Source organism: Miscanthus floridulus, chromosome 2 (genome assembly GCF_019320115.1).
Source record: "Miscanthus floridulus cultivar M001 chromosome 2, ASM1932011v1, whole genome shotgun sequence".
Taxonomy (NCBI): domain Eukaryota; kingdom Viridiplantae; phylum Streptophyta; class Magnoliopsida; order Poales; family Poaceae; genus Miscanthus; species Miscanthus floridulus.
Genome location: NC_089581.1, coordinates 155,650,245 through 155,666,367, shown reverse-complemented (window position 1 = coordinate 155,666,367; position 16,123 = coordinate 155,650,245). Strand labels below are relative to the sequence as shown.

The window sequence follows — 16,123 nt, the reverse complement described above, 5'->3', positions numbered from 1 at the left end:
CACGCGGGGGACGAGCTAGACGGAATCATATATATATTCGTGTATATGGGGTCCACGACCGATGTCCACGTTAAAGCTCTCAAACCATTCTTTTGTTCGTCCTTGCCGACCCGTATGGTTCGCAGCAGCACTAGAGGTGCCCTTAGGCTTCACCAACGCGAGGCAACAAAAGTGTTGGCTTCAGAAAAGTATCACCTACCACCAAGTTATAGGCAAGCTGAGACCATCGCAGTCACTTACTAGCTCCAACCTTGTCACAATCTGCAAAATTGACACTACTTTTCGTTTACTCTCTCTTGTGGAGAGATTTTCTCTCCTGCTACTGTGACTTATTACAAACTTTATTTCCTTGTTTTGGAAATTTACATGGTCTCAGGACGCTTTGATCATGTTAGAGTAACATTACAGTAGCAACATAATTAGAAGTATAGCTATATGGAATTGATCGATAATGCATTTCTTAATATCATGGGACAATTGTCTGGCGGACATCCAAAGTAATGATCATTTGCTGGCGGACACCCATTTTAGTGCAGTTTGTCAGAAAGACACTCTGGTTTGTTGAAATTAGGCCACAGGACACCGCGGCCCAGTTTCAACCGGTTGAGGAGAGAGAAATTTTCATTTTAAACATCTGGTGTCCCTGAGCCACACTTGGGTCCATCCCCAACCTGGTCTGGTTGGACCACATAAGAAACTGGGGAAAAAAATCGGTGTTTCTTCTTCCTGCCGAATTGCGCAAGAGGAGAGGCGGGCACCGCTCCGGCGGACGCAAACCATGCGGGCGTGGATCCTGTGGGTGCGGCCCCGGCAGACGCGGACGACGGCCGACGAAGCTCGCAGTCGACTTCCTCACGCGCACGGTCAGCTTAGCAGCGTCGTGGCCGGGGGAGCTCGCAGTCGGAGGTGGGGCGACGCTCGCGGCCTCCAGAGCTCCCTCACGCTCGAGGTGGGCGGGCGCACGGCCTCCAGAGCTCGTGCGGCCAGGCAGGCGCTGGATGCGGGAGGGGAAGGGTGGTCACGACGGTGAATAAGCGAAATAGAACGAAATGAATCAAACCTAACCCTAACGGCCGGGTCGGGGCGGGTTCTTACGTGGTCCAACCAAACCAGGTCGGCGACGGACCCAAGTGTGGTTCAGGGGCACCGGATGTCCAAAATAAAAATTTCTCTCTCCTCAACCGGTTGAAACTGGGTCGCGGTGTCATGTGGCCTAATTTCAACGAACCAGAGTGTCTTCTGGCAAACCATCATTTTTTATGTCCGCCAGCAAACGACTATCACTTTGGATGTCCGCCAGACAATTGTCGCTAATATCATTCATTCACAGTTCACCTGAAACAACGTCCTGTGTTGAATGCTAGGGGCTAACCCTTAGCAGCTAAAATTAATCCTAGCGATCCAAATATGATGCCTATAAAAATTAGACAAACCACTAAGAAGCTGAAAGAAAGAGGTCAACTCAGAAGATTTAAATTTTGTTTTCCAACTACAGAAATAAGCCCCAAGATTTGCCGCCAACTAACAGCATAATTGTTCATAGTGACCCCTGGTACTACTCTATCATTGCAACATCCGCATCATCATTATCGACCATGTCTATAAATTGGTGACATCCAAATGGTGCTACATTTAGCTAGCTGCTATGCATGATCTCTCACACCGGTGGTAGAGTTGCGTCTGCGACGAGGGAGGGATCGGGCACACCTTTGGCCCCGTTTAGTTCGCTGGTAGATTTGGCGCGGCCGGAATTTGTAATACTGTAGCGTACTATAGCGTTTCGTTTTTATTTGGTAATAATTGTCCAATCGTTGACTAATTAGACTCAAAACGTTCGTCTCGTAAAGTACAACCAAACTGTACAATTAGTTTTTTATTTCGTCAATATTTAGTACTCCATGCATGTACCGCAAGTTTGATGTGACAGAAATCTTCTTTTTACATAGTGCCAAAATTAGAAATTTGGTGGAACTAAACGAGAGGCTTTGTCTCTCACCGGATCCTCCACAACCAACCCCGCCTGGAGGTCCAAATTCATGGGTTGTCAGTTGTCACCGGCTCCAGAGTGGTACGGGTGAAGCGTGAAGGTAAACAAACAGACAGTGTACTTGTCGTACGTCGCCACAGCTCAGTATGGCGAACTTCATGTCTCCAAAGTACTCCATCCGTCCTAAATATGTGTCGCTATTGGTTTACGTATGAGTAGGTTTGATTAGATTTCTAGAAAATATTATTGGTTTACGTGCCACAGCTCAGTACAGCGAATTTTGTGTCTTCTGAGTACTCCCTCCGTTCTAAATATCTATCATTATTGGTTTACGTGCGAGTAGGTTTTACTAGATTTCTAGAAAATATTATCAATATTTATATTTTTAAATAAATTTATTATAAAAACAGATTTAATAATTTATCTAATAATATTAATTACATATCATAAGTATTAATAATTTTATTTTTATATGTATATAGTTAAAGTTATTTCTCGCTATATCATAAGTATTAATAATTATATATATAAGCTAAAGATAAAGAGACTCATGAAGTTAAAGAAGTTGTGCAGACAAATAATATTGAATACATTATTAGTGAAGAAGAGCAATGGGAGATTAATAATAAGCTTTTATTAGAAAGTTATGAAGAAGAAGAAAATAATGCTGAGAGTTACCAAGATTTTATAGACTCTTTAGATGAGGAAGAGTTACTCAATCTTGATAATGCTATGGAAGGGTTAGATATAATATCTGAAGATATTAATAGTTCAAAAGAAACAAAAATAGAATTAATGAATCAAGAAGACTGTAAACATGATTGGATAAAAGGAAGAGGTGATTATAATATAAAATATGCCTTTTGTATATTTTACCCTAGTCAAGAAAATAGACTTACATGTATTAAATGTTTAAAGCAAGCATGTGCTTCATGTCTAAGAACCAATAACCAAAAATGGAGACAAGAAGTAGAACTATAATCAGATGATAAATTATTAGCAAGTAGAGTCAGAAATTTAGAGAATAGAATAAATAGCTTAGAAGCAGAATTAGAAGAGCTAAAGAGTAAGATAGAACTCAACAAAGCTAATAAGATAGAAGATAATTATAAAGGTCTTACCGAGTTAAAGGATCAAGCAATGGTAAATAAAAATAATAATAAAGCGTTACAATTTAAAGAAGCTATAATAAACTATGGTAGCAAATATATAGTAAGATTACCATTTAAAGAAATTATAGGAATAAGAGTACCTGTAAAGGTAAAATTAACGCCTAATATCTCTTATAAAATATTAGCGTTGGTAGACACCGGTTGTACAAAAAATATTATACATGATAAATATTTTGTAAAGTGTCCAGAAATAGTTCATACAATAGATCAAGATAAAACAGAAATATCTACTGATATGTCTGGGATAAAAAAGGTTCATAATCAACTAGCTTATGATGTGGAAGTACAAATAAATAACACAAAATATATAATAGATGAAATTACAATAAGAGATCTATCTATGATACATGATGATATGATATTAGGATTAAGATTTTTACAGTTCTCTTTACAAACAACTATCATACATGAGCAAGGAATAACATTTATTCCTTATCAAGACAATATTCCATATATAACAGAAGTACGAAAGACTATAAATTCTAATCCTGGAAAGACCAATTTAGAACTCCAAGGATCTGATAAAAATGTCACTGATAATTATATAGATGAAGAGCTAGGTAAAAATATAGAGGAAATTCATATAGCAAATTCATGCATAGAATGCATCAGCCTTCAATCATTAGCTCCAAATTAGTATAGAGATGTAAAATCTAAAAAGGATATAGATAAAATTGTAATAAGATTAGAAGATATTCAGATAATAGGAGAAATACCAATAAAGCATTGGGACAAGAATGGTATATTATGTAAAATTAACATAATAAATCCCGACCATATAATTAAGACAAGTCCTATAGAAGCAACACCTAAAGATATAGAAGAATTTAAGATGCATATTGAAGAATTACTAAAATTAGGAGCTATAAGAGATAGCCGAAGTCCTCATAGATCAGCTTCATTTATAGTTAGAAATCATGCTGAAATAGCCAGAGGAAAGTCAAGAATGGTTATCAATTATAAAAGACTAAATGATAATACCATAGATGATGCTTATAATATTCCAAATAAGCAAGAATGGATAAATAGAATACAAGGTAGTAAATATTTTTCAAAATTTGATTTAAAAGCTGGGTTTTGGCAAGTAAAAATGACAGAAGAATCAATAGAATGGACTGCTTTCACATATCCTCAAGGTCATTTTGAATGGTTAGTAATGCCCTTAGGATTAAAAAATGCCCCTGCTTTATTTCAAAGAAAAATGCAAAATATTTTTAATGAAAATTAAGAATTCATATTGGTTTATATTGATGACTTATTAGTATTCTCAAAATCCTATAAAGAACATATAGCTCATTTGGAAACCTTCTTTAGAAAGGTAGAACAGCATGGGTTAATATTATCTAAAAGAAAAATGGAGATATGTAAGGAAAAGATAAACTTTTTAGGTCATGAAATAGGAGAGGGAAAAATCTATTTACAAGATCATATTGCAAAGAAGATCTTAAAATTTCCAGATGTCATGAATGATAAGAAAACCCTGCAGCAATTCTTAGGAATAGTCAATTATGCTAGAAATTATATTGAAAATTTAGCTAAGTTAGCTGGTCCATTGTATGTAAAATTAAGAAAAATGGGCAAAAATATTTTAATTCTGAAGATATAAAGTTAGTAAAAACTATTAAAGAAAAAGTCAAAGATTTAAAACCCCTAGAGTTACCTTTAGATGATAATTATTTCATTATAGAGACAGATGCATCCAAGTTAGGATGGGGTGCAATATTAAAGCAAAAACCACACAAATATTCTCCAAAGTTAGAAGAACAAATATGTAGGTATGCTTCAGAAAAATATAAGTTAAAAGCAATAAACAATACGGATAGAGAAATTTTGGCTGTTATAAATGCAATAAATGCTTTTAGACTATATCTAGGATTTAAAGAGTTCACAGTTAGGACAGACTATGAAGCTATATGTAGATACTATAATAAAGTAAATAGTAAGAAAAGTTCAACTAGAAGATGGGTTTTATTTGAAGATATTATTACTGGAAATGGATATAAAGTAATATTTGAGCATATAAAAGGCAAAGATAATATATTGCTCGATATATTTTCACGATCTTCTATTTTGCAGGAATGAAGAGAGGAACAAGCCCTATTGGGGGTGAATGTTTCAATTTCGGAACTGAAAATAAGTTAAGAATATTTTCACCGAATACTTATAAATTCAAACCTAGAGACCATATTATTCTAGAGATATATAAGAATGCATTCTAGACAATTTTTGGTTCCAATATAATAATAAAAGAGAAGATAAAGGATATATGCTAGCAATATTAAATAGTTTGACTGAATATTTTCATATGATCAATGGAAAGATACAACTGAAAGAATCATCTATCAATATAGAGAAAAGACCCATATATGTTATATATAGGGGAAAGACACCAAGAATATATGTAATATTTGAATCAATTATAGCTCAACAGGTAGAAAGAGAAAATGATGGAGGTGTATCATGGAAAAAATATTTAGATATTGATCAAGCTCTCTCATATGCTAGAAGTATTTTGGAAGTAAATTATTTCATAGAACCAGCAGTAAAAGATTATATTCAAAAATATAAAAGGGCAAAAGATGTGAAGATAAATTTGCCAGGTGTTAATATAAGAGAAGAAGGATCTTCAAGGGTATCCACATATAAAGATGTTGTGAAAAGAGACACAGAATCATTGAATGAAGAAGTTCTTGAGAAAAAAATAAAAGAAAGACTTAAAGCAAGAATTTCTTTATTGAAGAAAGATATAAAAGAAGTCTTACAAGAAGTAAGACATGAAATAAATGAAAAATTTGAAAATATTAAGAAAGACTATGACTCAAAAATGAATATACAGATATCTGATGACGATGATAATGATGATGAGATGTTGGATATCCGTGGTCATGGACAAAGACCAGAATATTAGATTTCAATATGATGAAAAGAATATCGTGAATTGTTGTCCTGGTATGAAATATGACAACCTGAAGAAGTGGACAACGAAGAAAATATTGAAGAGTCAACATAAACTCAGTTCAATATCAATATATTCATACAAGAAATATACCCCTTATGTTGATAAGGTTTATCAACAATTTGTTCGGGGGAAAAGATAATAACCATGGAGATAATACCGCATGCCATGGAGATAATACCGCATGTCTATCCTTGATTTGATGTTTGCAACATCAATCATTCGAGCGTGGAAGACCATACCAAAGAATATCCAGAAGGATACTATCTGTGTGCGATGGAGGACAGCGCAAAAGGAATATACAGTCACTCTACTGTAGCCAGGACAATTATTCTCTGTCCAGCTGTTCAGGCAACAGTAAAGGATGATAATTGAAGACGCCAGCCACTTCCTTAAGCACGGAGACTCCTCAATTAAAGAATTGAAGACTTCGCCTCGAAGGAACTCCAGAAGATAAGCGCGAAGGACGCTCCCTCCATGCTATAAAGCGGGACACCGGGCGCATTCATTCATGATCGAATGCTCAAGCAGAAGAAGCCTCACACCGAATCCTCAGACACACACTCTCATCCACCACCCACTCCACCAACTCTCCACCCACACACATACACATAAAGACATGATCTCAGAAGCTCTCTGAGAATCATCCACCACAAATAGTAATACTCCACTACCGTTGTATTACTCCATCATTAGCTGTAAATTAGAATAAAGGAGGTCCCCGTGATCATCCTGAGCTTGTAAGGTAATCCCTAAGGTTTGTGTTAAGTGCTTGGGGTTTCCCGAAAGGGAAAGCCGTATGTAAGCTTGCTCTGTGGAAATGAATTAAGCTTTCCTGTTTGAATCCCTACCTTCCTTTAAGCTCGTTCATATGGGGCGATGTCTCTATGCTAGGGACCCTAGAGGAGAAACCTCTGCGTGTGTTGTTCTCGTGTTAGCCCAGATAGTGGCGTTTGTAGAGAACCCTGTGTGCGCAGAGAAGTGTTCCCCTTGGGTGGAACTGTCTGGGGAGACGATAGAGCCTGAGTCCTGTGTGTTCGTGGCTGGGGATAGCAAGAGAATAGACCGGGTTAGTCTAGTTCTGAAGCAAGTTAGTGATGCATACGGTGAGTACCGAGTAGGACTGTCACAAGCATAGTACGCACGACCGGCTGAATTTTTGGTCTCGCCAGCCTGCAGAAGATCCTTAGAAATAATCCGCATAAGCATATTCACTAAGCACCAAATTAGCTAATCGCGAAAGCGACATATCAATATTTATATTCACTAATTGAGCGCTCGCTCATACAGCGTGCATAAAATATTTGAGATTGAAAGCGACACTTGCCTTGAATAGTGAAGTGGTTGAGCCACTCCCGGTGAGTGCTCGGGTACTGTTCATATCCCGAATTTGAATAGTAGCCGTGAATTTAAATAGTAAATCTGAATTTAAATAGTGCTGTGAATAGTAACTTAAGATCTCAGAATTCGAATTTCGAATCTGTCCGAGTTCTCGTTAGAAGATACCCATATATATATATATATATATATATATATATATATATATATATATATATATATATATATATATATATATATATAAAGTTATTTCATGAGAAGCGAGAACGACAAATAAAAAGGGAGACCGGAGACTTTGGTAACAAATCCAGCTTTTTTTAGGGGGTAACAGGTCCAGCTTTGGGCGTTGAGGATGCGCCCTGTAGACGAAGTGGTCGTGATACATCCAATGACCTGCAGCCTGATCGGCTGGCAGCCGCTGGCTGGGCTGGCTGGAGCTCCCTCTCAGCAAAATACTATTCACGCGAACCAGCCAGCAGTACTTTTCTCTCATGTAAACGAACCAGCAACGATACGAACAACCATCCGAACAAGCTGCTGGCCGAGGGATCGACATGGAGTCAGGGATGCGGAGGAGGATGACGTCGGCATCCGCGCTGATGACCTTGGGCGTTGGTGACAACGCATCCTCGCGTTGCTGACATGCAGAGCAGTGGACGTAGAAGCGCGAGAGGCCTGGCGGCCGGGCGGGCGACGCAGAAAAAGCCACCTCGATGGGGCACACCGGTGCTCGTCTTTGACGTGGCGGCGGTGGTGTTGCGGCGCGGGGCCTAGGGTCGAGAAGACATCGATCAGGACGGAGCTTGGGATATCGCGGCTGCCTTGCCCTCGCGGCAAACAAATCGGAGAAGACCCGGAGGGACGCTTGGTGCCACAGTGAAAATTGTTCCAGCTGTGAAGAAAAATCGTTGCATCTCAGATATTGGGCCGTTTTCGTTGGTGGGCCAATGCGTTGGCCGAAGGTCTGCTACAAATTGGCCACCCGACACATAGGAGCACGCCTTTGATTGGACCGTTCTCCAAGACGAAGCTTCAGCTTCATCACAAATCATCATCAAAACAGGTAAATATTCTATCCACAGAATGATCTTCAATCAACTTACCGAATCATTTTACGTAGGAATCCATATATATATAGTTATAGAAAATGTAAGCAATTTGTCTTGGTAAATATACCAAGCACACAGCTATGGCATATTGGGTTTGAAGCCGAAGAAAATCCAAATATGAGTTGACTTCTAAAATGGAATCGCGTATAGCCAATCGTTCAGACATGGAAGCTTCAAAGGATGTGTTGGAACTTGCAAGTCATGGCGCATTCCTTGTTCAGAAAAACTCGACAGCGCGAAGTAATTAGCCAGTTCGTTGGTCGTATTTGGTTTATAAGCTATGGCTTATCAGCCAATGAACAATATTTTTCTTCCACACCAAATCAGCCAACAATACTTTCAGCTATGGTTTATAAGCAGTGGCGAATCTAGGATTTTAATTTAGGGTATGCCGCAAAAAAAATTCATATCCAATTCGGTAAATTCATTTTAGAAAAAGAATTAAAATGATTGAAGGCCGACATAGAAAACAACAACTTCATATTAATCTCATCAAACATACTTGGAGCATTGTCTCGGCTAGTTAAGGTACAGTTATCTAGAGCATTGTCCAAAACATACTTGTTCACTTCTTCACTATTTTCAGCAAAAAACTTTAAAAGTTCAATAAAGTTCCCTCTATTGCCAGATTCTTCACTTTTATCATGTCCACGAAACTCCAACCCTTGATGCAAAAGAAACTTAATGCACCTAAGTGATTAGAAGTAGTAGCAGCAGCAGTCGCCGCCTTCTTTGCTTTATGCTTCAAAAGAGATGCAATATCTGAGTTTCTCTTCGTAACTACACAAATATTAAAAAACATGATTCTAAATAATTAAACAATTTTATTATTTGTAATGTTAGCAAATAGCATGGAGATTAGATCAGGAAACTGGGAAAGTGTGGCGTACTCAGGCGTCAGGCCGTCAGGGTGTCTGCCTGTCCGGCGGCGCCGGTGTTGTGACCGTGTGGTCTCGCTCCATCCGTCCATGCCCTCCGATCGAGATTAGTTTAGGGTAAAGTTACGCCTAACTGCGTTGTATGGCGACTGGTCACTGGCGTGATCCATTCGTGAGGTAACTAGCACCTCTTTGTTGCATGGGGCGCCTCAAGTGGGTCTTTCGTGGTGGCGTGATCCATTCCATGTAAGTTTTTTCTTTTCTTTTTACAAATTCAAATGCAATACGTATATATAATAGTATAGTCACCGGTGCCACAGGGTATGCCAGTGCATACCTAGCATACTCTGCCTCCGCCACTACCCACTGCTTATAAGTCAAACCAGCCCAAACGAACGGGGAGAATATCTACCAGAAAAAGCTAGACGCTTTAGGCCTCGTTCGTTTGCTGTGAATTCAATACCGGAGCAGATTTTTTCCAGCCCAGGAATGAGTGGATACGTGCCTGTCACTCATTCCCTGCCCTGTAACTATTCCCTGCCTGTAACTATTCCCTGCTTCATTCATCTGCTGTTCGGTTTGCCAGGGATTAAAAACAGGTATTGCTTGGGGCACTAACAGCAGATACCTGCCTGTTTTGGAGTGCTGCAAATACGTCACATGAAATACATTGCAAATACATTGCAGCAAAAACAAGCCCTCACACATTGTAGCAAAATAAAATAAATGTATCTCCCATGTTTTGAAGTTCTTTATCTGCAAATCTCTCATCATGCTCTCATACATGTAGAGATAATGGGCAGCAAAGAGTATCACAAATAATGTGCAGCCACAGATAAAGGACATGCTAGCTACTACCAAAATTGACAAAAGGTGCACCAAAAAGCTGTCATGATCCACTCATGAAATCACAATCTTTTCTCACACAAACCATCACAAAGTGTACAAATCCAAAGCATAATTTAAACCAGTAGATAACTCGTCTAAGCCTACTCAAGTGTTCAGTTTCTTGATCATCGTTGCCTCCTCCCTGAAAATGACAACAAGCTGTTTTACAAATTATTGGATAATTGAACGAAAATGACTCGCAATCATGAAAATTAAGCAATATAATGGACAATAATAAAATGAAAAATTAAGTTGAGATCTGCTCTTGTCATTTAGCAATATAATGAAAATTTGTAAATTTATGCAATTGCTTCAAATTCCAAGGCCACGCACCAGCCTCTAGCCAATTCCAAGGCAGCTTCCTCACAGTCCACAGTTACAGATGAATCTGCTAAATCCAGCGACTTCAGAGAAGAGCTGAGCTTGAAGGATGACAGCCATAGGGAGGTTCCGCTGTCCACTGATTCATCAGAGCAGTCCAGCTGCCCAGAGTCAGGCACCAACAGCTGTGATCAAGACCCTGAACTCTAAATGGTGCTTATGATTTGACCCTGAACTCTAAATGCACCCATACTGCGCAGTGGCTGGTTTATTAGAATTACCACAAACAAAAGCGAGTAAGACTAGCAGTCATTAGAACTGAGGACTAACTACAGCTACTGAAATGAGCTTTTTTTACCAGATTGTTTTCCACACCGGTAAAGACCGAATTTCATTACCAAAGCAACGAAATTACAGAGTTTTAGTGAGTAGCAGAACTGATCACGGAAGCGAGAAACGAAACCCAACACGCCCATGAAACTGATCACAGAGGGATCAGTCCCAAGGACATCAACTACCGCTATGACTAGCGCGAAACGCAGCAACGACCAAAAAGGCCACCCAAGGGGAAACTCAGGAGTTCCATACAGGGCTCTAGCCCAGATGGCACGCAGGCCCAGAAACGCAGCGAAATGCAGAAACGAACAAAGGGCTACCCAAGGGCACTCTCAGGAGTTCCATACAGGGCTGCAGCACAGATGGCACACAAGCCTAGCAACAATGCTACCATCACAGCTAACCAACAAACGGCACCAGCTGACGATCCTCTTGACTCTGCAGCTCCAGATCCTTATTGTGGAAAATGTTAGGGGGGCTGTATGAAGGAAACTATGTTTGGGCAAACGTGCGTCAAAGGTTGTTTTGCTTTGAATACCTAAAAAAAGGGAGCCTTGCCAAGTATATTACTGGTAAGATCATCAGTCATATAACAAAGCATTTTGACATAGCATATTTTTTTTTAAAAAAAATATATATATATACACACTTTCAAGGCTAAAGGGAAGATTTAACATCTGCAGTATATCTTTTACAGAGAGGATGCACTTGTCAGTCGTCATCTCTCTTTGTACTAGCTATATTCTGTTTTTGTGTACCCAGAAAATCATAACAGTACACAAAAATAGAATATAGCTAGTACAAAGAGAGATGACGACTGACGAGTGCACCCTCTCTGTAAAAGATATATTGCAGATGTTAAATCTTCCCTTTAGCCTTGAAAGTGTGTATATATATATATATATTTAAAAAAAAATATATACTATGTCAAAATGCTTTGTTATATGACTGATGATCTTACCAGTAATATACTTGGCAAGGCTCCTTTTTTTAGGTATTCAAAGCAAAACAACCTTTGACGCACGTTTGCCCAAACATAGTTTCCTTCATGCAGCCCCCCTAACATTTTCCACAATAAGGATCTGGAGCTGCAGAGTCAAGAGGATCGTCAGCTGGTGCCGTTTGTTGGTTAGCTGTGATGGTAGCATCGTTGCTAGGCTTGTGTGTCATCTGTGCTGCAGCCCTGTATGGAACTCCTGAGAGTGCCCTTGGGTAGCCCTTTGTTCGTTTCTGCATTTCGCTGCGTTTCTGGGCCTGCGTGCCATCTGGGCTAGAGCCCTGTATGGAACTCCTGAGTTTCCCCTTGGGTGGCCTTTTTGGTCGTTGCTGCGTTTCGCGCTAGTCATAGCGGTAGTTGATGTCCTTGGGACTGATCCCTCTGTGATTAGTTTCATGGGCGTGTTGGGTTTTGTTTCTCGCTTCCGTGATCAGTTCTGCTACTCACTAAAACTCTGTAATTTCGTTGCTTTGGTAATGAAATTCGGTCTTTACCGGTGTGGAAAACAATCTGGTAAAAAAGCTCATTTCAGTAGCTGTAGTTAGTCCTCAGTTCTAATGACCGCTAGTCTTACTCGCTTTTGTTTGTGGTAATTCTAATAAACCAGCCACTGCGCAGTATGGGTGCATTTAGAGTTCAGGGTCAAATCATAAGCACCATTTAGAGTTCAGGGTCTTGATCACAGCTGTTGGTGCCTGACTCTGGGCAGCTGGACTGCTCTGATGAATCAGTGGACAGCGGAACCTCCCTATGGCTGTCATCCTTCAAGCTCAGCTCTTCTCTGAAGTCGCTGGATTTAGCAGATTCATCTGTAACTGTGGACTGTGAGGAAGCTGCCTTGGAATTGGCTAGAGGCTGGTGCGTGTCCTTGGAATTTGAAGCAATTGCATAAATTTACAAATTTTCATTATATTGCTAAATGACAAGAGCAGATCTCAACTTAATTTTTCATTTTATTGTTGTCCATTATATTGCTTAATTTTCATGATTGCGAGTCATTTTCGTTCAATTATCCAATAATTTGTAAAACAGCTTGTTGTCATTTTCAGGGAGGAGGCAACGATGATCAAGAAACTGAACACTTGAGTAGGCTTAGACGAGTTATCTACTGGTTTAAATTATGCTTTGGATTTGTACACTTTGTGATGGTTTGTGTGAGAAAAGATTGTGATTTCATGAGTGGATCATGACAGCCTTTTGGTGCACCTTTTGTCAATTTTGGCAGTAGCTAGCATGTCCTTTATCTGTGGCTACACATTATTTGTGATACTCTTTGCTGCCCATTATCTCTACATGTATGAGAGCATGATGAGAGACTTGCAGATAAAGAACTTCAAAACATGGGAGATACATTTATTTTATTTTGCTACAATGTGTGAGGGCTTGTTTTTGCTGCAATGTATTTGCAATGTATTTCATGTGACGTATTTGCAGCACTCCAAAACAGGCAGGTATCTGCTGTTAGTGCCCCAAGCAATATCTGTTTTTAATCCCTGGCAAACCGAACAGCAGATGAATGAAGCAGGGAATAGTTACAGGCAGGGAATAGTTACAGGGCAGGGAATGAGTGACAGGCACGTATCCACTCATTCCTGGGCTGGAAAAAATCTGCTCCGGTATTGAATTCACAGCAAACGAACGAGGCCTTAAGTGTTTTATCAGGGGCCAGATCGCAATCTTATTCCCTCCCTTCCTGAAATCGGATTCATTTTTCCATGATATAAACTCAAAAAGAGGCGAGAGGAAGAACATCGGCACGTCATTCCTCTCCCCTACTCCAGACAGGCAAACACAGATCTCGACTCCTGAAATCCCAGTTCCCAAGCGGAATAAACGGCGTTCGAAGGTACAACGGGAAGAAAGAAAACCGGCGCACACGTACACGCTCCCATCCCACTACGCACGCCCACCGTCCCCACCGCCTATTTCCCCCCACTTCCAGGCTCTGGCCCGCAGCTCTGGCCCCCCAAACCGCGCACTTCCACTTCGCCTCGCCAAACTTTCCCCTCGGCCTCCGCCCGCACTTCCACCACCGCACCCCGCAGTCGCAAATGCCCCAGTAGGCTCCAAAAATCCAAAGCCATCCCTCGCCAACCCTCCTCCCATCGACCCCCCGGGCGGCGGCCGGCACCATGACGACCCGATCCAACGGCGACGGCCACGGCCACGGCGGCGCGGGGTCCTGGTACCCGCAGCGCCGCCCGCACTACGGGTACGGCGGCGGGTCCGCCTCCTTCCGCGGCTGCTGCTGCTGCCTCTTCCTGCTGCTCACCTTCCTGGCGCTCCTCGCCCTGGCCGTCGCGCTCGTCGTCGTGCTCGTGGTGAAGCCCCGCAAGCCGCAGTTCGACCTCAACCAGGTGTCCGTGCAGTACCTCCTCGTGGCCTCGCCCACGTCCCCCGCGGCGGCGTCCCCGGCCGGCGTGCCCCCCGCGGCCCCCGGCGCCGCCTACCTCTCCCTCAACATTACGCTGCTCTTCACCGCCGAGAACCCCAACAAGGTGGGCATCCGGTACGGCGCGACGGCGTTCGACGTCATGTACCACGGGGTGCCGCTCGGGGTGGCGGCGGTGCCCGGGTTCGAGCAGCCCGCGCACAGCACCCGCCTGCTCCAGACCCGCGTCATTGTGGACCGCTTCAACGTGCTCCAGACTGACGCGCAGGATCTCATCCGCGACGCTGCGATCAACGACCGCGTCGAGCTCCGCATCACCGGCGACGTCGGCGCCAAGATCCTCGTGCTCGGCTTCTCCTCCCCAAAAGTGCAGGTACGAAATCGACACGCCACCCGCAACGGGAACCAACAACTTCCGTTCGCTTCCGCCGCAAGTGATTTTAGCCTCTGCTAAAAAACACCTCCGCGGGCGAAACTGACGTGATGTGTGAACGAACCCCAATCTACAGGTGTCGGTGGATTGCGCGATCGCCATCAGCCCGAGGAGCCAGTCGCTGAAATACAAGCAGTGCGGCGTGGACGGGCTAAGCGTGTAGGAACCAAGCCGCCGCTGCCGCCGAAGCTGTAATCCAGTGGAGACGGTTAAATTAAGTGGGTGGATCTGTGCGTCGATTCTAATTTCCCTAATCTGTGGGGTTTGGTTTCGTTCATGTGGTTAGGTGGTAAATTTTGAGCTCTTACTTTAGAGGAAGCTGCTGGTTTTGTGAATTATTGCTGCTTGCAATCAGTAGTTATCAGTATGACCATGGTTATGCCTACATTCATCGGTAGCCATGAACAATTGCTTAGGAGCTAAGGGAAGTGGTGGGCAAAGGTGTATAAGGGAGCGAAGAAGCGAGCGGAATCCCGTCGCTTTTGCTGCTATCTTCCTCATCCTCCGGTTCGTCTGTGATTGTTTCGTTTCGTTTCGAGTTGGTGGGTCTGCGCTGTCTGCCATGGCTTTGTCTGGCTAATCTGGTTCACTTCAGCTCGTAGGCCGTAGTGGTAGTGGAGCTGGGCATGGGAGATTGGGAGGGAGAAGTTAGGCCGGGAAGTGTGGGTGGTTGAAATTTTATGATAGTGGGAGATTCCTCACTTTCATGATAGTGGTGGGGTCAAACCGTCAAAATTTTACTGCAATTTACGAGTGTTACGACTCCATGATGGTTGATGGAATTTAGGCATTGTAAATGCGGACTTTGTATGTAGGTCGTCGCGTGACCTGTGTCGTCTACACGTATACTATGCCAGGTCGGGTAGTTGTATAAAAAAAATTGTGTGAGCTACTGACTTCAAATCTCGGCTCCGTTCGCTGGTCTGAAACTTGGCTGAAACTGGCTGGAAAACACTGTTCTGGCTGAATTGTTGTGAGAGAAAAACACTATTCTGGCTGAAAAAAGAAACCGAACAAGCCATTTTTAAGATAAGCGAACGGGCCCAGTTCGCACATGGCACGGTGAGTTTTGTGTTTTTTTGTTTTCTGATGAATTTACAAGAGACTGCCACCAGGGTCTTGGTTTATTGATTCCCATGTTATGCTGCATAAGCTTGTACAAATTTACGCTGGATTTCAATTCCTTTTTGGTTGAAGTGCTTCTAGGCTTGAATTCAAAATTAATTTGCGGAATGCAAATCTAGTTTAAGGTTTTTGCTTGGGTTATGAATTCTCAAAATCTTTTGGCAGTATCATTTGGCCCCGTTCGCGTGCCC

At 41.8% G+C, this 16,123-nt stretch overlaps 1 protein-coding gene across 1 annotated transcript; it reads left to right on the top strand.

Moving 5' to 3' along the window:
* The first annotated feature begins 13,933 nt into the window (after positions 1–13,933).
* On the top strand, positions 13,934–15,174 carry LOC136540218 (uncharacterized). Its single transcript, XM_066532223.1, has 2 exons — positions 13,934–14,747; positions 14,884–15,174. The coding sequence occupies exons 1-2, from the start codon at positions 14,115–14,117 to the stop codon at positions 14,968–14,970; spliced, it is 720 nt and encodes a 239-aa protein (XP_066388320.1). The 5' UTR covers positions 13,934–14,114; the 3' UTR covers positions 14,971–15,174.
* Positions 15,175–16,123: the final 949 nt, after the last annotated feature.